The following is a 23,131-nucleotide window of genomic DNA, read 5'->3' on the forward strand; positions in this document are numbered from 1 at the left end:
TTTGCTGCTTTCCTTGTGCAGTCAGGATGTCTGGGAGCAAAAGTGTAGGTCATGCTCTTAATTATGTGGGAGACCTGTTTCCAGGGCTCTGTATTCCTACAAGGGTCATTTCCATGCAGCATTGAACGAGGGTCAGGAATAATTCTCTCCACATATAATTTGGTGAATTTACTGAGTTGAACGGGTGATTTTGCTGATAAATGAGAGCCTGGCTCAGCAGACTATTCAGATTCATTCCTTTTTAGCAGAGTACTTACACATATGCTTAACTTATAAAATGAGATTGAGTCCCAGAAGGCTGAAGGAGTTTGCATCAGTGGTTTGCTGAGCAGGGGTCAGCTTTGGAACTGGAACTTGAAATAAAATCAGGGAGCCATAAAAGTTAAGGATTATTTTGGTTTAGCAGCCTGGTTTCTGTGTGTTTGCTGCTTAGGAGTGAGTGCATACATGGATTCTTAGGGAGTGCACTGCATCTGTTCTGACAGAGGCATTAATCACTTGCCCATCTCTTCTGCTGTGTCTGCTTCCAAAAATTTAATAATTCTTAACCTCTGTCCTTCTGCCTAATTTTGCAGAAATTGGTCTAATGTTACTGGAGGGAATGACAGACACTCAAATGTACTGATTGCATAATCCTTTCTTTATTAAGGGGCTTGGGAAAAAACCAACCTACAACCAAAAAAGGCTTGTTACAGCCATATATGCCACTGCAAAAATTGTTTCTTTCTGAGGATTTTATCCTGTCTAATTTTAAACCTTTCCAGTTATTGTGTTTGCCATTTCTTTTGGAGACTCTTCCACTGTCCTTTTGCTTTGAATTTGCTCTATATTTCCTGTTGTTTCTAATTATATTCTCCTGCCTACCTGCTCTAGCAATTTTCTCTCCTTGACGCATAAATCCTTGAAATATTTGTGGAAAGTTAGCACTTTCTGTTTCTTCTGTCTTTTAAACCTCACCTACTGATTTTTTTTCAGAAAATCACCAACCTACCTTCTGCTCTGCTTGATGTTACTTCAAGTATTGCACATTCAGGCCCTCTGGAATTCTGGCAGATTATTCCTTCTACCATTTTTCCAAAAAAAACTTCTCCATTTCCCTCAATCCTTGTCGCTCCTATTTGCACCTTATCCTGCTGTGCAATGACAGCATAACTAAAGTCAAGCAGCTTGAGCAAAGCAAATGGAAACCCATGCCTAAAAACATGTTTATATTCATAGACTGTAGTGATAATTTTGGCAGGGCTGTGTTTTAATTCTTCATGTCATTTGGTTGCATTTAATACTTGTAACAGCTGCGGGTTGGATTTCTCCACACAAATTCCAAGAACCATGCTAGTTATGAGGTCTGGAGTATGTTCCCTATCCAAATTTTCCATTTTGCTTGCTTGGAGGAGGTATTTTAAGCCTTCATTTTTTGGTGATTTTGTGTTCCTGCAAGTAGCCTTGAGGATTTTCCATTGCAGTGGAAGAAGAGCAGTGTCTATATTTGCAGTAATTTCATGTTGGCCTTGCAAAGAAAGATAGTTTACATTCAGTTAAGTCATTAAAGACTCAAAATTGGACTGTGAAACTACAGTTGAGGAGTAGTAAGAGTATAAAACAAATAGGAGTTAGCAATTCAAGCAGCCTAATGTTTAGGTGTCTGCCATGAGATGAAATGCTGCTCAAGTAGGAATTGATCTTCACTTACTGCTCTTTTCCATTATGTGAATGATTTATGATCCTGTTGAAACTATTAATGATTACCAACACTACTGAATTCATAATTATAACAATTAGGGTGTCTCTTGCCCTGCCTCCAGCTCAATAAAATCAATATGTCTTTTGAAAGGGCTGGATGTACATCTTTCCACTGTCAATTGCAAAGATTTCCAAGGATGGTCCTGGGATTCTCACAGGCGGGAACAATGCTGTGCTACTGCTCACCCCCCAGAGGTGGTGGTTCTTTCCCACAGAATCTAGATTAGTGTCTTCAAACTCAGCTATAAAAGTGGCTTTAAAGCCCAAATTACATGAGATGTAAGTTTGCCACACAGTAAGGAAGCTTATGTGATGTGTTGTGTCCCTCACAAGAGCTGATGGCATGAGATCCTCTCTCTGGTTAGATGGTACTTCTTATTCAGAGTGGCACATTTCGTTAGGATTTCATGAAGCATTTCATGCCATGTCTGTTTTTCTCTCTCCAGTTTTCTCTCTCTCTCTCTCACCAGTTTTCTGGTTATTGATTTGATGGTGTTGTTATTTTTACTGAAAGAGTACTTTACTTTTGGAAATGGCAAACAACTGTAGTCACGTTCTGACAGAGTGTATTGAGGTAAGGTAGTGAGAACCTACCATTTCTCAGCCTGCCTACTTAGATCAGTGAATATTTAAAGTCCATTTAAAGTTTATCTGCAGTAATGGTTTTGTTTACAGCTGTATTGGGATAGGGAAGAAGTTGGCTGGAGGTGATTTGAGGACACGTGGAAGGAATAATTTTGGAGGAGGGAGCTATTATCAGCCATTACATGTTTCCAGAAGGTCTGCAGAGTTATTTAATGTTTTACTATGAGCACTTGTTGTAGGAAGTGGAGCTGCATTTGGCCATACATTTATTCATTGTGATATCTGGGGTCTGGTCGCTCTGAGTAGTGGCTCAGAGAAGACTTCAGTTCCAGCCAGGGTGGCTCCTCTGGCTGCTTCAGCCATTGGAATAATCAGGTTCTGGGAAAGTCTTTCAGGGCATTTAAAATCCCTAAGGGCTTTTAAAATGGAGCTTGATAAGTTTATGAAGAGATTATATGATGTGGTGGTTGCAGTAGAAGGGAATTCCCAATGTGCACCCAGATCTCTTCCTGTCTAGGTCAGCACACAAATCCAGCTCTGCCTTTCCTCCTGTGCTGGTTTTTGCCCCTCTGCAGTGAAAGGTCACAGCTTTCACAGGGGTAGTTGGTCTTTATGTTTGCTTTAGCAGCTCCTGGACTGTTTGCATAGAGGAGATTGTGACTGCTGATGGTCAGACCTCTCCAAAGGATGGTGACTGAGTGTGCTCACGTGCATAAATCAGTGGAAGTTGTTGCTGATACTTGCACTGTTACCTGCCCTGGGCATAGTTTGCTGTCTCAGTGCACATTCTATTGGATAATTCTCTGCAGCATAATAGCCACAATCATAGCTTGCCCTTTCTCTTTTTCTTCACTCTAATTCCTCAGTGAGTATCCAAGGATTGCCAGGACTTACATATCCCATTATATCTCACCAGTCCTGAGCTCACCAAGGGGTGAAAAGTCAGCTGCACCAACAGTGGGTGCCATGAAACCCAAAATGATGACACTGCTTGACTTAAACAGTTCATGCTAATGAGAACATGAGTTCTGTGAGCTTTTGAACTCACACAGTTTTTAATGTCACAAGTACATCAAAAACTGTGATTTGATTTGACAGGACCTAGGACTCAGCTGCAGACCTGGATCATTGTCCTGTCTGTGTGATTTTATCATGGCTATCAGATTATCCCAAGGTGTACAGAGGGGAAACATCTGCTCAAATAAAAATGTACCACAGCTGGGGAAGGGATGGAGGCTCTTGCCTTGACCAGAACAGAGTAATTTACTGGGGGTACCCCTTAGCCTACAGGGTCAAGGTTAAAACAAATGTCCATAGAATAGAATGCTTTGGGTTGGAAGGGGACCTTAAAGATCATCTAGTTCCAACCCCCCTGCCATGGACAGGGACACCTTTTACTAGACCAGGTTGCAGTGTAAGCCCAAAGATGCCAACTTTAAGCATGTATTATATACAAAACAGGGGTAAATATTTGCATATGCACTTACAGTCATCTTCAGTTGCCAAAAATTGATAGAGAACAATATGGCATTCTCTCTGTCCATGTAGTTCCCAGAGTAGTTCTGTTTTACTAAACCTTTAATATTTATGTTCTCAGTCAGGTCTCTAGGTTTTCTCCTGTATCATGTGCTTTTTTTTGGTGAGGGTTGTGTTTCCCCCTGTGTTCCAGCAGGTACTAATGCCACTGCTGAAATAGATGCAGCATTTTAAGCAGCTTGGCTGTGCTGAAGCTCCCGAGTGCTGTGCAGCTGCCAGGGGGATTGGGACAGTGAATGGCTGAAAAGCAGAGGTGGCAGTTTTCCATTTAGTGCTGGTGATCAGATGCTGTTTTGCTGCAGGACAGACAAGTCTTGGAAACAGCCTGGCAGAGCATGGTGTTATTTAATTCTCAGGTTTTAGTGGGTGTAGTGTTCCAACATTACCTTTCTTCACGTGCCTCCTGATCCACTATTTTCATCACAAGAATTTTTTCATGAAAGGAGCTTTCTTATCATCGCGTTTTTATCATTTCTGCTGTCTTTCAATTAAACTTGAACAGAATAGTTTGTAAAATAATTTGTGCTAGAAGAGAACAGAAGCCTAACAGGCATCCAGATGGCTTCCAGTTACTTGGTCATGGCCAAGTTACAAATCTTTAAGTGCTGATGGAAGAGAAAACTGTTCTTCTGCCTGACTGTGTCCCTTGCACGTGGGTATCAGTGTGTGAAGTGCAGGTGTGAGTGCTCAGGCCATCCCAGCATTTCCATAAGACAAAAAGGATGCTAAACAGTAAATCTCTTTGGAAAACCATGTGAGGAAATCTGAAACTTTCAAACTTATTCGAACACTGAAATTTGCCCTGCTTTGAGAAAGGCATTAGACCAGATGGCTCTCAGAGGTCTCTTCCAACCAAGTTTACACTGTAATTCTGTGATTTAAAATATACTTCAACCTAAAGCTCTTTCAGAAAGCTGGTGGTGGGGTAGGCAATGTAAATGTTCTCTCTTCAGTTTATTTCTCATGTTATTGCTTAAAAATAAGAAAGAAAAGAGATTCTGGAAGCTTCTTCTGATTTAATATTAAGAAAGCTGGAAAGCATTTCTCTTTTAATTCTTGACTTGGCAGACGTTGAACATTTGGGTAAAGAAAACATTTTTTTTTGTATTTTAGTTGAAAAGAACTTTGCAGTTTTGCAGATGTATGAATTCACAGCAGAGGAAGTTTCTATAGTTGAGGGTACTAATCTCATACATTGGATGTGCCTTGGCAGGTGTCTCCAAATAAGCCGCTAATTTTGAAATACATTGAGGCCTTGAGCCTTGTGAAATGTAATTGTGTATTACAATTTTGTATATAATTGCATTTGTTTAACCAGTGTGGACACTAATAAGCAGGACATAAAAAAGGTGTGTTATAGATTTCACCTTGGAGACATGACTGGAGCTACATGCTGAGATATTGGATCTTCCACTATGGATTTAACACCACAATTCAATTTTTAAGAAGTGAGTAGGGGGCACAATTTTAAAATCATTCTGAATTCCAAAGTTGAATGACTGAGATGGGCATAAAAAGAGCACCTGATGTCTGAAACATGGATCATAAAGCAGCAAAATGCTGCATTTCTGATATAAATGTGAAAACAGTAACCCTGGTAATGAATCACTTTTCAGGAAGACTCACTTTAGAAGTAACTTCTAGACCAGTTTCTCAAAGTTTTCAGGCAGTGATTCCTTGCTTGAACCTTTTCAATGTATTGTATTTGCTAGAAAAATAAAAATAAGCACTCTATCAATGGTAGTCATGATAAGCTTTGGTTAGAGATTTATTTGGTGCATATTTCAGAAGAACAGTGAGAGCAAGCAACCCTGAAAGGAAATAACAGATGGAATTAGGGGGGTAAGACTTTTACTTCTCAACACCTCACAGTCCCTTCGATTGCCTCTGCCCAGGACTGGGGTCACTGACTGGAAAATGTTGCTGTAGACCCTGGGATAGGCACTCTGAGGAAGACAGAGTTAAGGCTGTTTATACATATTCTGCATTGCCCCTTTTGCAGAGGGGTGGATCTCACAGAACCACAGTCAATGATTGAATTACCTCTTTATTCAGTTTAATTTCACCCAACCATAATTGGGATAGTTTGAAAGCCAAGTATTAAGTCTCAGACTCAGTAAGTGCCTCCTGCATGGGCACACAAATCCATGTGAGCCAAGGACTTCCCCTGGGCTTTTGTGTTGTCATCATAGGGGGGAAAAAAGAGCCCTATTATATTTGTTTAACAAAATTCTTGATCTCCTGGGAAGCTTTCTTGTATAGCACCTATACAGATAACTTTGTCTGTATGGCTGCCTTTCAGGGTTAAATAATTACTAAAAAAGGCTTAACCTGAACTCATCGAACCTAATCCCACCTGTGTCTATACACAAGTGTAAATTTGCTGCTCGTGTGTATGAGGGTTTTTAAATAACAAATATTTGTAGGTTGAGAATGAATTTTGCTGCAGGGCAGTGTGCTGAGCACAGAGCTTGATCTCCTGGTTCCGTACACTGGGATTGCTCAACAGCAAATATTTGCAGGGCTGGCTCTGTTATTTTTCAGGATGAAAACCCTGGGTCTCCTTCCCTCAGATCTGTGCTTTGCTGGTGCGACTCCTCCCGTTCAGGAAAAGGTTTCTTTCGTTTTCAGGAGACCGTGTCAGTGTTAACAGTCCGAGAAATTCTAATGGGAGTGAAGAATCTAAAGGTTTTTTTTAGGAATGCTCAAGGCTGTTATTGATTTCAAGGCTTCGGTCTGGGGATTGTGATGTAAGAGTCAAATTCCCAGAGAGTTGCCCGTGCTGGGCAAACCAAGGATTTGGAGCCAACTCATCACATAATTCCATGTGTGCTGAGCTGTTTGTTATTTGATTGCAGCCTCTCTATTTGGGTTTCCTCCCTGTAAAATAGCTGTTTTGTTACCTTTTTCCCATTTTTTGCCTTTGTCAGCTAAGACAACCATCACCACATTCTGGGGTTGTCTCGTATTATGCCTTGGCTGGATCCTATAGAAACTTCACCAATTAATAATGAATACCTTTGTGGCTGTATGCCTGGTTTCTCCTTTTGCAGTTTTATCACACTTATATGTGAGTTATCTTATTTTTATTGTTATTTTTTATGCTGAGGACAATAAAAACAGCAGGTAGAGAAAGCCAGATTGACAGTGTATTTGCAGGTTTTTATTAGAATTGTACTGTCAGTAAAACCATTTTCTTAGCCCTGCAATTCAATCCCACCCACATAGTAACTGTGGCTTTTCTGCCGTTGCCTCTTGATTGGGCTGTTTCAGAAGTACTTGATGTTTACTGACTGCTGTGTTGAATAATTTATTGAATGATTATTAGACTGGATGTAATAAAGTCAATGTTGATTTACTATTCCCTTAGCATAATGTGGTAAATGATCACTGGGTTTACTGTGTCAAGAGATGCTCAGAATCACAGTTCTGAACTGAAATGCTGACTTGGTGGGAAATTATGTTTTAAATTTATAGTATATTAAAAGGTTTGCTAATTTTTACTCACTTTTGAATGGTTTGAGTTATTTGGGAAAAGTGCTATCAACAGCTTGAAAATGGTATCGTGAATAATTTATTTGAAAATAGCAAAAAAAAAGTCAAATAAATAATTCAGCAAATATTTCTCAACCAGCACTACTGATGTCAAACTCCAGAGGGATGGATCAATTTTTTTAAAATAACTTTATTACATGATTAGCAGACTCATTTTTGGGTGATTTTTCTTGCTGGTTGGTTCACTTCTTACACTGATTCCAGAAGAAAAATGACTTTTCAGCCTACCCATCACTGAATTTTTAATAGTAAGATGACAATGAATGAAATTAAATTTTAATGTACTGCTGTATGTATCACCCTATCTTGATCTATCAATGGTGATGAATGATCTTTGCTGTAACAGTGTGATAGGTTCTACAGATACTGGCTTTTTAGAATGCCCTCTCTGACCCTGGGGACGTCCAAGCCCCAAACCTCACTTTCCTGTCTTAAACATTCCTTTTTATTATTTGTTTGGGTCGGAAGCAGGGGCTGAAGCACAGAGCATGGATACAGTAGTTCCCTGAGGACATATGGTGCAGGTATTGCACCACATTGTTTGGGTTTGGTTTAATGAAGTTCAGACTTTTTGGGTAAACTCAGACATTTTATTTTCGGCTGCAAAGGAGGGGTGGGAATGCTGCTAGCCTTGCCAGCCAGATTCACACCCACTCCATGGATTTGGGAGATCAGGCACTGGATATGTTGAGCTCACACTCTGGAGCTGAGCCAGCTCCTCTGCTGGTGAAAGGCAATATCATGCTGTTATGCTTGTTTAAGCCTGTTATGTTTAATGTCAATTCTTGCAATATTTGATATTTTTTTTTACCTTAAATCCTGGTTGTAGGAATAAAACAGTCCACAGAAATTCTGCTGTTGTTATCCTTTATGGAGTTTTTTTTTACAAAAGAGCTGAAAAACATTAATTGATGGCACTCTGGCTCAGAAACCAGAAGGAAAAGTCAATTGAATACATTAAAATAAAGAATGTCTCTTTGCCTGTAAAAGAGACAAAAATAAGATTATTTTGAGGGCTTTTAGCTTATGGTTATGGTATATGTAAGACTGGCAACCCAGAGACACAAAGCTCCCAAAACATCCACAGTGGAATGTTTTCCTTAGCCTTGTCTTCCCATCTTGTATCAAAGAGTTCAAGTCTTGCCCAATGGAAGCCAAAATGTTCGTGTGCTTTGTTTCAGAGCGGAGCTGCACAGGAAACCCAAAGGCGGCACGTTTTGATTGCTGCACTTAAAGAAAAAAAAGCACAAAAAAAAATATAAACACATAAAAAAGAGATTAAATGTGGATGTGAAGTTTTACACCCATGACATCTCTTGCAGGGTGGATTTTTAAATCACCACTGGCTGAACTGGAAGAAGTTATCAGCACTTCCAAAGCAGTGGTTTATTGTGTGGTAACGAGCACCAAAGAAAAGCCCAAATCAATCAGCCCACCGTAGCACACAGTGTTCTTTCTCATTCCGTGCTTTTTATGCCTCAGGTGTCAGCATTATGGTCTCCTTGTCAAGGATCCCACATTTTTTACTTGCACATCCCATACACGTAATTTTTAGGATGCTCTCAAACATGCCAAGCAGAAGCAGTTTATTGCATTGCAAGTACCTGTTTATTCAGAGGAGATGTGATCTCTGTCTCTCTGGTAAATGTGGAGAGGAATGCAAATGTTCCCCCCTGCCACAATAGTTTGACTCTCATGTAAAGGTTTCTTAAAACAAACAAAAAAACCCTCAGAAATAAAAGCATTCTCTCCCTGAAATCAGAGTTTTGGATCATTTCAAGGACCAGTGGCTGATTACCCATAGAAATATCCTTGTTGTAGCAAGGACCCTTAACTTTAACAGAAAAGCCCCAAATATTTTTATGTGACTGAACTCCACAGATGAATATTATTTGTTAAAATGTCTCCATTTTTGCTTTCTGAAAGGTGACTTTTTAGCCTATTTCTCTGCTGAAAGATTTCAATTGCTGAATTGGCAAGGAAGGCTGTGAATTTGGGACACAGATCCACGGGACTTGCACATGGGAGGATCGTCCCAGTAAATGATGAGTAAAGTAATTAAACAGATGTTCCTGACCTGATACTGACAGCCAGGGTCTGATCACAGGTCGTGCAATACTTTCACACTTTTTTAATACATCTTAAGTAGCAGTAATGAGATTCTTATTGATTTTTGTGGTGCTTTGTAATTTTGTCTTTTGGAGGTGTTTTAGTATTTCTAAGAGGAACTAGTTCAAATAATTTCTCTCAGAATTGCATTTGGTAGCAAAGTGGAGGTTTTTTGCTACAAGAAGTGCTTCGTTAAAATACCTGCTTTGAAGGAGAAATTAAAAGAAAGATTTCTGTGCCTTTGGGGTTCCTGTAGTTGTACCATATGGCAGATTTTGTTCATAAATATAAGGATCATGCTCTACTTCTGTCTCCACATCTTTTCCACTGCCTTTCACTGCTCCCTCCTTTGTTTTAATCTGTGCTGATCACTTCACTCCTTTTCTCCTAATCTCCAACATACCTGGAAAAGATAGAGCTGTTTGCCTTTTTTGGCAGTTTTGGTTGTTTTGTGGCACTGTAATCCCCTCACTGCAGTGGTCCCTCACTGCTGCTCCAGGACACATCCTGGGGACAGCACCAGCTCTGCAGAGCTGCTGACTGGGAGGAGCAGCCACCAAGGCAATAATGCAGAAAGGCACCCAGAATAGAACCACAAACCCAGGGTTCATTGTATGAAGATTCAATTAGCTCTTTAAACACAGCAACCGTGATAGAACATACTGTACAAACCAGGCTCACTGCCAGGTATTTATAGGCAATGCATTGCCCATTCCTGCTCATACAATTAAGGTAACTGAGATTCAATAGCCACAGCTGCATAAAGCAGCTTTCTGATCCTACCTAGGTCAGCATGAAATAAGACTTCATTCAGTGCTAGTTTAGAAATCGTGCTCTTTTTTTTTTTTTTTTTCTTTTTCCCCCCTGAAATGAAGAAATGAGGAATTGAACACAATGTGTTCCATTCTGGAAACACAGAGGCTCGTTTTAAATTCCATCCAGGAGAGAAAGAACTCAGTGTATCCATTAAAATCCAAACCTTATAGATGATCAGATTAACCTCTTCAAGCAGTAGCTTTGGGTAAAGCACTGGATTTAGCCAGCATGATAGAAATCTCTCAGCATTTTGGGAAGAGTCCCAAACTGGGGCTGTTGTCATAACCAGTCTTTATAAAAATATATGTCAGTTTTAGCTCTTTTTCCACATCAGCTGGCAAAAACCTGCTGGGGTTTAGGCACATTCTGGGATTCTCTAATCAGCAGCTGAAATGGGTCTCCTTTTCTAGTGGCACTCTCCAGCATAAATGGCTTGTGACACTTCAGTGCTGTGCCAGTCTTTCTCTCCTTGAGGATTATCCCATGGAAAGAAATTCTACTCTTTCCTTTCCCCTCCACACAAACACTGGAGATCAGTTCAGCAGTCACTGCTTCAGAAGTAAAACAATGGCATTCTTGGTGTCCCCTGGATTTCTGCACTCAGAAATTCTACTTTCCTCAACAACTTTACAGTAAATTGAGTGTTTTCTTGTTTCTCTCTTCTGTTGCTTTCCATACAGCAGCTGGTTTTATAAAAAACAAGCTTTGTGGGAATTGCATCAGTGAGCCCCTTTCCAGTTTTTCCCCCTTTACATTTCTGCTTTATGGCCTTCACTTGCCATGTAACCTTAGGAAGGACAGCAAGCAAAACCAAAGTAGCATTGGTAAGGTACCAGTACCCCCAGTGTTGCCAGAATATCACATCTAGTAACTCTTTGTTCTTCTCTAGTGTTTTCTACTCAAGGGTCCTGGCAGGATTGGCCAATATTAAATAATCCAGTTTTGTAACTCTCCTCTATCACAACAAGCTCAATTATCTGTAATTCCTGGTTTCGCAAAGGACAAAAGGAGGTTCACACAGACATTCACAGCAAGGTAGCAGTACAGCCAAAAATTAATTCCAACTTTTCCAGTCCCCTGCTCCCTGCTGCCCTTGTTCATGGACCCCATCCCGAGCTTTGACCTTTCTTCCATGCCTCTCTCTTTAAAAAGCACAAAATACTTTTGATGCAGTGGTTTCCTGTTTCAAGGAGTGATTCCCTTTAGATTTATTCAGGTGCTGCTTTACCAGGGAGGAAATACAAAGTGCTTGTTAAAGGGAGAGCCTCAGAGTCACTTTAGGCTGGAGTTTTAGCCTTTGCTTTGCCTTGATTTGGTTCTATTTCTCCACCTGTAAAATGGAGCAGTGCATAGTGATCCATGTCACAGAGTGTTACTAAGCCACTTGAATTTGTGGGAAATACCCTGAAATCTTAAGACAAGTGGAAATGATTAATTCATTATTAAATCCATCATCCCACTAAATCCTCTCTTCGAAGGAGCCTTAATCCAATGTTTTATTAATATAAAAGCAATTATATTGCTGGCTTATCAGTTATGTGAACGGAACATTTCTTCTCCTCTCTTTCTTGCAGTGCTGATGGTCCTTCCTCTGAAATCATGCAGATTGATTTTGAGATTGAAGACTTAACTGACCCTCCTGAGACCCAGCTCATCACGTGGCAGGTAGAATATCCCGGAGACACAACATCCGATCTCGGAATCTCCAAGATCTACGTAAGCCAGAAGGATCTGGTAGGAGTTCTCCCCCTGGCTATGGTAAGAAGCTGTTTGGCATTCTGCGAGTTTTTCCATGTTGCTTTCCAGCCTGGTGTCTGCCAGATGCAAAAGGGGAGGGAGGGACAGAAAGTTTCAGCACCTGGAGAAACAGATTCTGACTTGGGGAGTTTGCTTTGTTCGGTGGTGAAACCACCTGAGGGGAGGCCACAGCTTCCCATGGAGGGCTGAGTCATGTTCCTTCACTGATACACCAGCTTGCTGGAGGCAGAAGCTGAGTTCCTGGCATTCCCATTGCTCAGGGCTCGCTCTGGATGCAGGCAGTGCTGTGCTTGGACACTCAGTGCAATGTGCTTTGTGTCTGACTTGACTCACGAGTACTCCCACACCTGGTCTAGACTTCCTGAGTGACAGTTTTCCCAGTTTTTGAATTCTGACTCCATATCCATTGAAATGAGAGAAGGAAAAAAAAATTAATAGCATGATTTCTCAGTAATTTTTAATTACCTGGGGAACACAAAACACAGTGGTTAGCCAACTGTCTGTTCTACATAAATGCATCCAAAGAGTTTGCCCCATGGTGCAAACTACAGGGCTTGAAAAACACCCGATCCTTTAGCCTTGTTCTTATCTAAAAAAACTGTTAGATACCCAATTTCCAAGTACAAACAGAAATTCTGTGCATTTTTTCTTCTCTCTCACATCTCTTCATCAAGGATGGAATATACTTGTCTAAGGTCTAACTGTGCCCCATTCTTGTTCTTGGACAATCTGTTGGAAAATATTAACTTATTATTTAGCACTGAAAGAAAAAAAAAATCAATCTCAGAGCATTTAAAAAAACGTAACCTGGATGTTTGTCTAGTGATAGCCCATTAATTCAGGTCTGAGATGGGACCCTGATGTGCAGGGTTAGGACTGTAGAGATGATCTGATCTACATAATCTGAAATGTTGGGGGGTTTTATTCACTCCATACTTGGTTGAGAAGACAAAAGATTTTTTTTCTTAGTGGTTCCAACGGTGGCAGTAAAGCAGAGTTCTTCTCATACATGCCCATGATTGCTTTATTATCAAGTGATATATTGGCAAAAAATAGCTCCTAAGAACAAAAATAGATTCTCCTGGCAGTTATTACAAATCAGCTCACTCTCTTAATTTCCATTAAAGATGAAAAAAAGCCCATTTTCCAGAAGCACAAAATTCTGTGCTCAGAGGTCTCACGAAGTCTATAAACTTATAAAGGGAGGTGGCTTTTTGCAAGGCAACAGGTGTTGGGATAATGGGTAAGAGAGAAGGCAAAGATAAATGTCAGGGAGTTACTGACACAGACTGAGAATAGTTTTAACCTTCTTTGCATTAACTGGAGTGTCAGGGAAGAAACTCTGGGGTATCACAAACCTCCAAATCTTTGTGGTCCTTTCCTTTGTTCTTAGGAAATGATGATTCAGGTGCAGACCTTTCAAGATGTCTAACTTAGATTGGTTTGGTACTTCAGTTTTCCCCGTGGTCTTTGCAAAGTCAGTTCGTAATTTGCAAATAGAAATTAAAATAAAACATTCTCCTCTTCCATTTGGAAAGAATCACAATGAAAATAAGGCATTATATTATTTCTCTGGTTTTGGAGACTGGGGGTAATTTGGGTTGGTTTTTTTACTGGTCATCTTAGAAGAACGTGTAATTTCATATTTAGAAGGACCAAACAGAAATACTCTTGAATATTTCAATTATAGGTTAATCTTTAGAAAGAACAATTTTAATGCTTTCACATTAGGCAGAGCTTTGGTTTTTTTAATAGACTTGCACATGCCACCTCTGCACCATTTTTATATTCCATAGTCTTTCCTGCTTGCTGTTATTATGGATTTGTAAGTTGCAAAGCAGAAGATTGGCCAATTAAGAGATTCCTAATTTTTTTTTTTTAAGTTACAAAATACTGCAATGAAAAGACATATATATATATATATTTGGATTAGCATACACTGGCAATGCCTACCTTCTGCTGAAGTTATTAGGACACCTTTCTCCAATGCATTTCTTTTATTCTTATGGCATATTAGCATTCCAGCTTTTGAGAACCCTGCAGGGTCCTACACCAGTAAGGGCAGTACAAGTCACACAGGGTGAGATGTTGGTTCCAGAGCTGATAAATTCATTATTAGAGTAGTATGTTAACTTCACTTTGAAAAACCACATGCAGGATGCTCAGTGTCTGTTCAGAAATTTCTTGAAAAGGCTGCAGGTTCCTGACATTCAGCTTTTGATAAATTGTTGTCCACAGATGTCTTTAAAATTTCTAAATCAGCAAGGTAATACTGGAGTCAGCCTGGCTCACACAAAGGTACTTGCCCTGATATTCCAGGCATTACTAGTTTTAAGGATATGGATGGTGGACCAAGTGTTTCAGGTGGGACACGTGAAGCTGCTGAAGGAGCTGGGCAGTTGGATGATGAGCATCCCTGGGTATAAAAAGCCTGTGAATCCGGATTGCTTTCCTGAAAAACTCCCCAGCCCTTAGAGGTGACCTGATCTGAATGCCAGCTGTAATGGAGTGCCCTATGTGATCTGCACAATGAGGGAACAGCAGGAAATGTTTGCCTTCCCGAGCAGGAATCCTTGAGTGCTGCACAGTCATGGTAGTGGCTGAGTGAGCCCTGGATTACCTCATATTGATCATTATATTAATGCTTTGGAGTTGGTAATTCAGCTTTCTTGCTGCCCAGAGAATCTCAAACTTGCTGGCAGGCAGGACAACTTGCCTGGCACCAGGACAGGAAGGTTCCACCTGACCAGGGACCAGCAGGATAGAGTCCCTTCAGTCTTTATCAAACTCAGCTCTAATCTGGGGCTTGTTGAGCCCAATATGCCTGTTTTTCCTTTTTACTGAGTACTTTGGGACAGCCTTTCAGTATATTTATAATATAGTCAGCATCAACCTGAAAAACAACCTTGTTACTTGAGAACTGAAATGGAGGGCAAAAAAAGATGGGATTTGAGACTTGATTAATGGTCCAGTGGTGAGGTTGCAGTCTGCTTGGCACAGGCAAGAGCTCCAAAGACAACCTTCCATCCCTCCCAGCCCTTATTTTAGCAGGAAAAGGTGCATGGTGAGCAGTGAATTACTGACCTGTATCAGCAGCTGAGCTTCCATTGTCTCTCTGGTTTTGGTCCATTATTTATTACCCTCAAGCAGTGCAACATCGGCCTCCGAGACATTCAAGTGAGGGTTGAGGCAGAGAGAGAGGTTTAAATCAAATGCAGAAAAAAACCTCTGAGAAGAGACTCCTGATTTATGACAGGCTTAAAGAGAGTCAGTGACCGAAGCCCAGCTCATTACTTTGCAACAAACAGGTTGCAGTGAAGGCAAAGAATTATTCCCTCTCATCTGACCCTGTCGAGGAGCCCCAGTGTGACGAGCTGTCCCTACACTCAGCTCTGTTCCTGCACAGCAAAAACTGCTGTGGTGCAGATCAAACTGACCTATTTTTAAGCTGCAGATGGAGGTGGTTTAAACAAACTTGGGTGAGCTGTTGGGTGAGCCCAATATCCTTCATCTCATGGAGGTCAGTAACCTCCAGGAAAGGATAGTGTTGGAGCAAAATAACCTTTGAAACCAGTTCAACCATTTTTGCAAGGTCACCACAGCTGATACTGTATGAAACAGAAATGGAATATTTATTTTACAAGGTCAGGTTTATAAACTAGCTGTAGAAAGTAAACATCTTTATTTGTTCAACAGAAATATTTTAGAATGCACAGCATGTAACAAACTTCATATTTAAGATGATATTTTGTTAAAAGGTCTGTTTTGGTATGTCCTGGCAGTTATCAAAACAAGGTTGGATCTAAACCCATTCTTCTCTTATAGATGAATATGCTTTTGTCCTCAGACCTACCAGAGACATTTTGGCTTGTGGGAAGCCATATTTATGGCAGTCATATTAAATAAATTGTATCCAAAACCTAAGCACCAATTTAACATTATACCTTTTAGATAATTTATTGTTTCAGCTTGCTCCTGATGTTCTTTATAAAAATTTAACAGATATGTTGACAGGAAGTAGACTGTTCTACCTACCATCAACATAAGAAGCTGTATAAATAGACCAGATAAATAAATAAAATCAATTGCTGCAACAAAGAGGCTATCTATTATATAGGAAGCTTTTCTGTATTAAAATTATTTCTAATAATTACAGGGATCAGCTGTCATGGCAATACCAGTCACTGCTGGATTATAAAAACACTTACAGTATTAATGCCCTTATAAATATATGTATCTAAAACATTTAATTTTTAGCTGGTGCTGTTTATGTTCTGTTAGAGACTGGATATGTCGCTCAGAATTAGCTACCAGAGTTCTCACTGCTGCACAAACACACACTAAGTTATAGCCTCACCCTGAAGAACTCTGAAACCAAGCAGAGAAGACTGATGATAAAAAACTACAGAAAATATTGGTCCCTTCCTACAGAAGAGGGATGGACAGTGTGTTGAAGTTGCTCCTGAAGTCACCAAACTGTTTTCTCTTGGGCCAATGGATCTGATTTTGGCTGTGGCTGGCCTGGGTTCCCCTGGCAGCTGAGAAGTGCAGGATCCCATCAGCCCAAACCCACTGTCCTACTTAACTTCAATGAGTGAATATTTCTAAAGAATTCCAGTGACAGCTTTATGTCTGGAGAGTAGATAAAAGCTTTTACCTTCCTAATTCATAGCTTTTAAATTGCAGTTATGGTATTCAGCAGGTTTTCAAATATTTAATTAAAATGTTACCCAATTCTGAAAAGGAGCCTTTTTAAATCAAAATGATTAGTGAATCACAGATGAAATCTACTCATAAGAAAGGGAGAAACCTCTGGATCATTTTGGTATTACCAGCAACCATTTTCTTTTCAGAATTATATCCTATTGCTTCCTGAAATTAGATAGGTCAGGGTCTTAGAATTTTATATTACAAAACAGACTTGTCATTCTCCCAGTAACATGTCTCAACACCTACCAGTTCTGATTTTGATTCACTTTTCTTGAAAATAGATATCCAAGGTGGAAACCAGATACCAGATAATGCCTCTTGCTGTTGTTGTCTTGCTGTTTATACCCTGGAAATGTTTTTTCTCCATCTCAAATGATACATGCAAGGGTTTGGTTCTAGTTATTGTGGTTTTTTTGCTTAATTGGTCAGGGATTGTTCTGTACAATGACATACACTTATCCTGAGACTCAATATTATATCCAGACCTTTCTATTGCTCCATTGTTTCAGGCTGAAGATCTCTTATCTGATGGTTGAAATTCTTGCTGTCAGTCCCCATGATTAAATTTTTTACTGGGTGTGAATGCATTTAATTCTGTTTCTTTTTTTCTGAATCTTTGGTTTTATCTGGTCCTTCTGCTCTAATTGTTCAGACTTCTGTACTGACAATGCCTCCCAAACTGATACCATTAGCAAATTTTAGTGTTAGTCTGTTCCAGGGTCATTATTGACAGCAATTGAAACCAAACAAATAAACAAAACCAACCTGTCCCTGGGTTATTTCTGGGATATTGTGTCAGTCTAATTCTGGAATATTGCTGTATCAGTTCAGAGGAACAGATTATCTCACTGACTGTGGGTCTCACAGCTTTGCCTGGATCCAGAAACCTCCTCTCTGGATTAGTTCTCTGTGTTCAGGCAACTTCCACTGGAAGGACTTTGTATTCCCAAACTCGTTAATCAATCTTTATGCAATTCATGAGTCAGATTGGATTCTGTTTCACATCCTGATAACCATAGTGAGCCTGTACAGCTGACAGAAGAAAATGTTTAATCGAGTTAACACATAAGAATCTTTTATGCTTCGGAAACTAATTGAATTACAGGTATCTGAAGCTACAAGATGTTTTTCCCATATGTAGATGTCCATTATTTATGGATCTTCAGAACCTGTGATATTGGCACCTCTGGGTACCCCAGTGATGGCCCAGGCAGCTGAGTAGTCCCCTGGGGTGTGACAGTTCTGGTATTCCCGTGCCTGTGTTCAAGAAGTGAACGTACTCAGTCACAACGTTTAGGGTTCATTTTCCAATTAGAATTGTCTGCGAAAGTGGCTTGGTTTGGTCTTCAGCTTCCTGTTATTATTGCTGTCACACTAAACATTGGCCTTCCTCTGGCAATCTCCTATTGTCCCCCCACCAACACAGTGACAGATGTGTGAGTCACGAGCACACAGCATTTGGTTTGTCTACAGAGAATGAAATGAGGAAATAATACAAGCACTTGGCAATCAAGCACGTCTTATCTCCAGAATCCAACAAATGCCATATTCTTTGGGTGGTTTTTTTTTTCCTTTCCAGAATTAATGACGACCCTGGGGTCCTTAACATTTGAAATAACAATCAATAGCTCTTCCCCTGCACAATTAGACATTTCATTGACGTGTGGGGCATGCAATGAAAGAGGAACTGTGCTCATTGCAACATCACACAGACGTTTTGCTGCTTAAATTCCCGAGCAGTGAAAACCAGCACGTGGGTCTTTCCCTTTAATCCAGTTCTTTTGCTGCCAGAAGTTACTACAGGCTGACGGAAAAGGGTCTTGGTGATGTTGTTGTTGAAGACAGGAGGTTAGAGATGTCGGGTTTGTCTCTGGAGTTGCTGGCTGTGATCACCTGTAACAATAGAAACCAACAGACACCCAGTTTTTGCTTGAGTGGGGCAATGAGTAATGAGGGCTGGGACTGGCTGCAGGCAGAGCTGCTGACAGCCACACAGTTTGATGGGGAACATTGGAAATTGGGTTCCCTGGAGAGGCAGGAAACAAACACAGGGATATTTTTCTCGTGAATTAACACCTGAGAAAAATGGCTTTGCATAACCACTGCTGTTCTTTCTTAAGTGTGAGTTACATATGTTTTTCCTGATTAGACACGTGCAGTTGAACTGGGCTTGAAACAAGGCCAATCCTTCACCCTGACAGTCTGTTGCTGTTGCTCTGAAGCTGCACGTTGGTAAAAAACATAGAAGGACCAGGAAAACGTGGCAGATCTGAATTTAGAGCAGGTTTCACTGAAACTTATCCCTGCCTTATGTCAATGGATATGAGGTTTGGAAGTCCTGGCCTGTTTTCACACTGCTGTAAAACCATTGGTATGGGAAATGTTGTGAGTTTAAACCAGAAATAATTTGGTGGTTAATCGAATTTCAGAATGATGGTCTCCTAATTATTTTATAATTTGATAATTTTTGTGCAGCCAGTCTCAGCCAGCCAAAAGGGACCTCATTTTCAGTAGACAAGTGCTTTGAATGATTTTCAAGTCAGGATGTCTTAAGATGCCTCACTCTCAGTGCCAGAATGAGCAGTATCCACTGAAAATATTGTACCACCTATTTTGGATTGCTTTTCCTGCACCTTTCTATCTTTATGTTAATCAGCCTCAATCGATATTAAAGAAATTTCAAAAGGGTTTTTTTGTTGAAAAAAAGCCAAACAAGGGATGGTGTTGGCTTGCATTTATCGAAATACAGTCAGATTGGGTTTATAGAAAACAAATTACTGCCTTCTGTTCCTCTTTTGTTTCATGTCTGGTTTCACTCACAGGATTTCATAACACAACACTGCCATACAGTCCAGTAGCAAATATTGCAAAATGGTCTTTAATGCTGACTGCTAAGTTGTTTTCACTGAAATACAGAGGGTCACACAAAGTTTTCTCCCGTGCTCAGATTTGGCACATCAGGATCCAGAATTTACCTTGATTTAAGACCATTCCTTCAAATAGATGTTAACTGAGGTGTCATTGTACCCCCCTCCTCTTGGTGGGAACCTTTCTAAAGAGTTGCCAGAGCCCCAGAGCAGCTGAGGCCAAAGGCAGCTCCAGCTGTTAATTGGTCCCACGTCCTGTTCAGAGAGATGGTTGCTCTGGGCTTGTTCCACTTGAGATTTGTACACCTCCAAAGGTGGAGATCCACAATCTCTCTGGGGAAAACTGTCTCAGCATTTGATCATCTTCATGGTAACATTTTTTCCTACGTGTCTGAACAGAATTTCCCATGTTCTGACTCTTGTCCTGCACCTCTCGTTCTATTGCCATAGAAGCCTGGGGCAGTCTGGCTTCATCTTCTCTGTGTCCTCTGACCTGGTAGCTGTAGAAAGCAATAAATTCTGCCATTTCCATCTCTTCTGAAGGCTAAGCAGGCCCAGCTCTCTCTGCTGCAGCCCTGGCCAGCTCAGCCTGGTGGCCCAGCTCTGGCCTGGCGCCAGTGCATCGATATCCTTGGCTTCAGCTGTGCTCTCCGTTGGCTTCCCACCTCCTAATTGATGTGGTTATGAAAAGATTTTTCCCTTTTGGCATAATGAAGGGGATGCTGCCTTAATTGGTTCCCTTCAGATTAGTGATTTGAATAAAACACTGCTGAAAAAGAAGCAGAGTATTTCTCCCTGCTGAACCAGATCATCACCACTGTGGTGCTGCTGGAGCAGAGCAGGCAGGTATCACTCTTTTCAGCTTCCTGACATTATTTTTAGATGTGTTTTGTGATTTTTGAGGTACCATTTGGGGGTCAGGGGGCTTCCTTTTTTTTCTTCCTTTTTTTTTTTTTTAATTTCTTCTGAGTATTTAAGCTTTTGAAATTATTTATTTACGAGCCATGAAAATCTCCCCAAAATGGATTTTAACAAGTGTGTAATTGGATAATTTGACAACTGGTAAGCTGAAGCCCCAGAGATCAGGAATTACACTTCACCGCAGAATAGTCGTTCTTCATGTAGAATTAATTAGATTTCCTCTAGATTACAAGTAGTAAGAAGAGTAGTCAATTAAGAGAATTATTCTTTGACTTTTCCGTCCTTCTTTTAATTGCCAGCCAGTGGTATTAAAAATTCCTTTTTCTGTGTGAGGTGTCCTCAGAGGCAGGATGCCAGAAAGAGGACGAGGGACAATGGATTAAACCCAGGATTGAGAAGAACTGACCCCAGGCTTTGTGTGCAGCTTTGACTGACCTTCTGAGGGACTGCTTATCCATTGAGCCCAAGAGCTGCTGGGTCCATGGGAGGCAGACAGCAAAAACAGGTTCTGAGCAGCTGAGGGTAATGTTTGGCAGCAGCATTGCTAAGTCAAGCACATCTGCTCCTCCCCCAGCCCACTCCCAGCTGGGGTAGCACAAATGCCTGTGGAGCTGCTGCAGAGCTGGGCTGAGGACCTGAGCTGGGCTGAAAATAACCATTCTTTTGGGTTTTTTGGGTCATTCTGAACCCACCTTGGTTCCCCAGTGAACTTCATCACCTACCCATACTAAAGGAACTGTGGCACGACCAGAGAAGGTGTTAAAATAGTGTTGGCAGAGGCCACCTGAGGCAGGATGGCTCTGGCAGAGACAGCTTTGGGAGCAAAGAGTGGCAATGGCCTAAAAGATTTGGAGGGAGCTTAAAGCTTTGTCATGCATGGACATGGACAGGCCATGGGCAGCAGAACAGGGTGGGAATTGGCTTTGCCTGAGAGGCCCAGGGCATAGAAAATGGAGAGATTGCCTTGGTGGTTTCGTGTTGCCGTAGGGCCACGGTAACTAAATTTGACAGTCTGGATTTGTGTGCAGGATGTTTCAGATCCTGAAAGCAAATGTTCAAGGAGATCTTTGATCTCGTGCCTCCTTTCTCCTCTCTTTCCCCCTGGCTGTCAGATGGCTTTCTGTGTGGGACAGCAAACAGCACAGGAGGGCTTGCAGGGGGGAATAGTTTTGTTTAGGCAGGAAGGGAGAAAGCAGAGCAGACAACTGTGATTCAGATGGATGTCTGAGTCATACATCGTTCCTCCTGAGGCTCCTCCTGATATCAGGCACCTTACACTGTGCCTGGGGAGGGATTTAGTCCATGGACTGTGCAGAGGTATATTTTTAGGTGGTACTAAGTGTTGTCAGGAGGAGCAGCACGAACACAGGGCCTCCAGAAGAGTGGTCCTGCTCACCTTGGTGAGAGGACAGTAGAGACTTGCCTGAAGGTAGATGACATGGACCCAAATCACCCAGAATTAGGATCTCAGAATTTAATGTTTACTGAATGCAGAGAAGAAAAAAAAAAGTTTGTAAGAGAACATTCGTTTCATTTTTATTGTGACCTTTGAAGGAGGGACGAGGAAAAAGTAAAATAGGAAATCTGTGTAGCTGAGATTTCAGAGTACCTAATGTTGTTTTATAATCACTGATGTCATTTGCAATTGTGAGGAGACTGAAAAAACCCCAACAACATCAAAATGTGAAAAGTGTTCATTTAAAAAAGCTTGACATTTAAAGAGATTAAATTATAGGCATGTAAGAAATGTAAATGTGAAATAAAAAAAAAATCTGTTGGTTTTTTTTTTCATACCACTTACTAGTAGCTCTATCATAAAATAACAGAATCGCTAGCCTGAAGTGGAATTCAGCAAAATTACTACCCTGGTGATACAGTAGTTATAGTTCAAAGTGACTTTTTTTCTGCAATGCTAAACTTCTATTTCCTAAACTGATCAGCTCCAAACGGAGTGAAAGTCAGTATTTAAACCACTCTATACATTCCATGAAAATCAGTCCTCACAATTTGAAAATAGGTTGCAGGACTTCCAAATGTTCCAACCAACAGTAAAAACCAATACTTGTTAACATACACGGAAAAGTAGTCCAGTTGCATGAAGAACAGCAATTCACTGCAGTGGTAAGACTTCTCATTGTAATACATACTAAAAATTCTGATTTCTACTTGTAATATTTGTGAGGCAAATTATCTTTGAATTTAAAAATAATTCTCCCTGTTTCACTGGAATAAAGGTGTGTTGTTTTCACATATGTATTTTCTCTTTGATCTGATAAAGCTGTCAAAAAGCAGAGTTAAGTTTCCTTGTCATAACTGGGTACAAACTATGTATAGAGCTCTTTGCTTGATAAGGTGATAACAGGAACCACTAAAAAAAGTAAAAAGCTTAGACATGAGGGGAAAAACAAAGCATTTCAACATTTAAAACAGAGAGGAAAAAACCTGAACATATGTAAAAATATGTAAAAGTATACATCTAATTTTGTCATCAAGAGGACCAGAAAAGAACAGATCTGTATTGCAACTGGCATCCA

At 40.6% G+C, this 23,131-nt stretch overlaps 1 protein-coding gene across 2 annotated transcripts in view; it reads left to right on the plus strand.

The window, feature by feature from the left end:
* The window catches only part of TMEM132D (transmembrane protein 132D), a 228,553-nt gene that overhangs the window by 128,574 nt on the left and 76,848 nt on the right, over positions 1–23,131 (plus strand). For both annotated transcript variants that reach the window (XM_027652329.1, XM_027652330.1), the window contains exon 4: positions 11,916–12,099. In XM_027652329.1, the coding sequence (XP_027508130.1) occupies positions 11,916–12,099 (184 nt within the window). The remainder of the gene's footprint in view (positions 1–11,915; positions 12,100–23,131) is intronic.

This window comes from Corapipo altera, unplaced genomic scaffold, assembly GCF_003945725.1.
Source record: "Corapipo altera isolate COAL_440 unplaced genomic scaffold, ASM394572v1 67, whole genome shotgun sequence".
NCBI classification, from domain to species: domain Eukaryota; kingdom Metazoa; phylum Chordata; class Aves; order Passeriformes; family Pipridae; genus Corapipo; species Corapipo altera.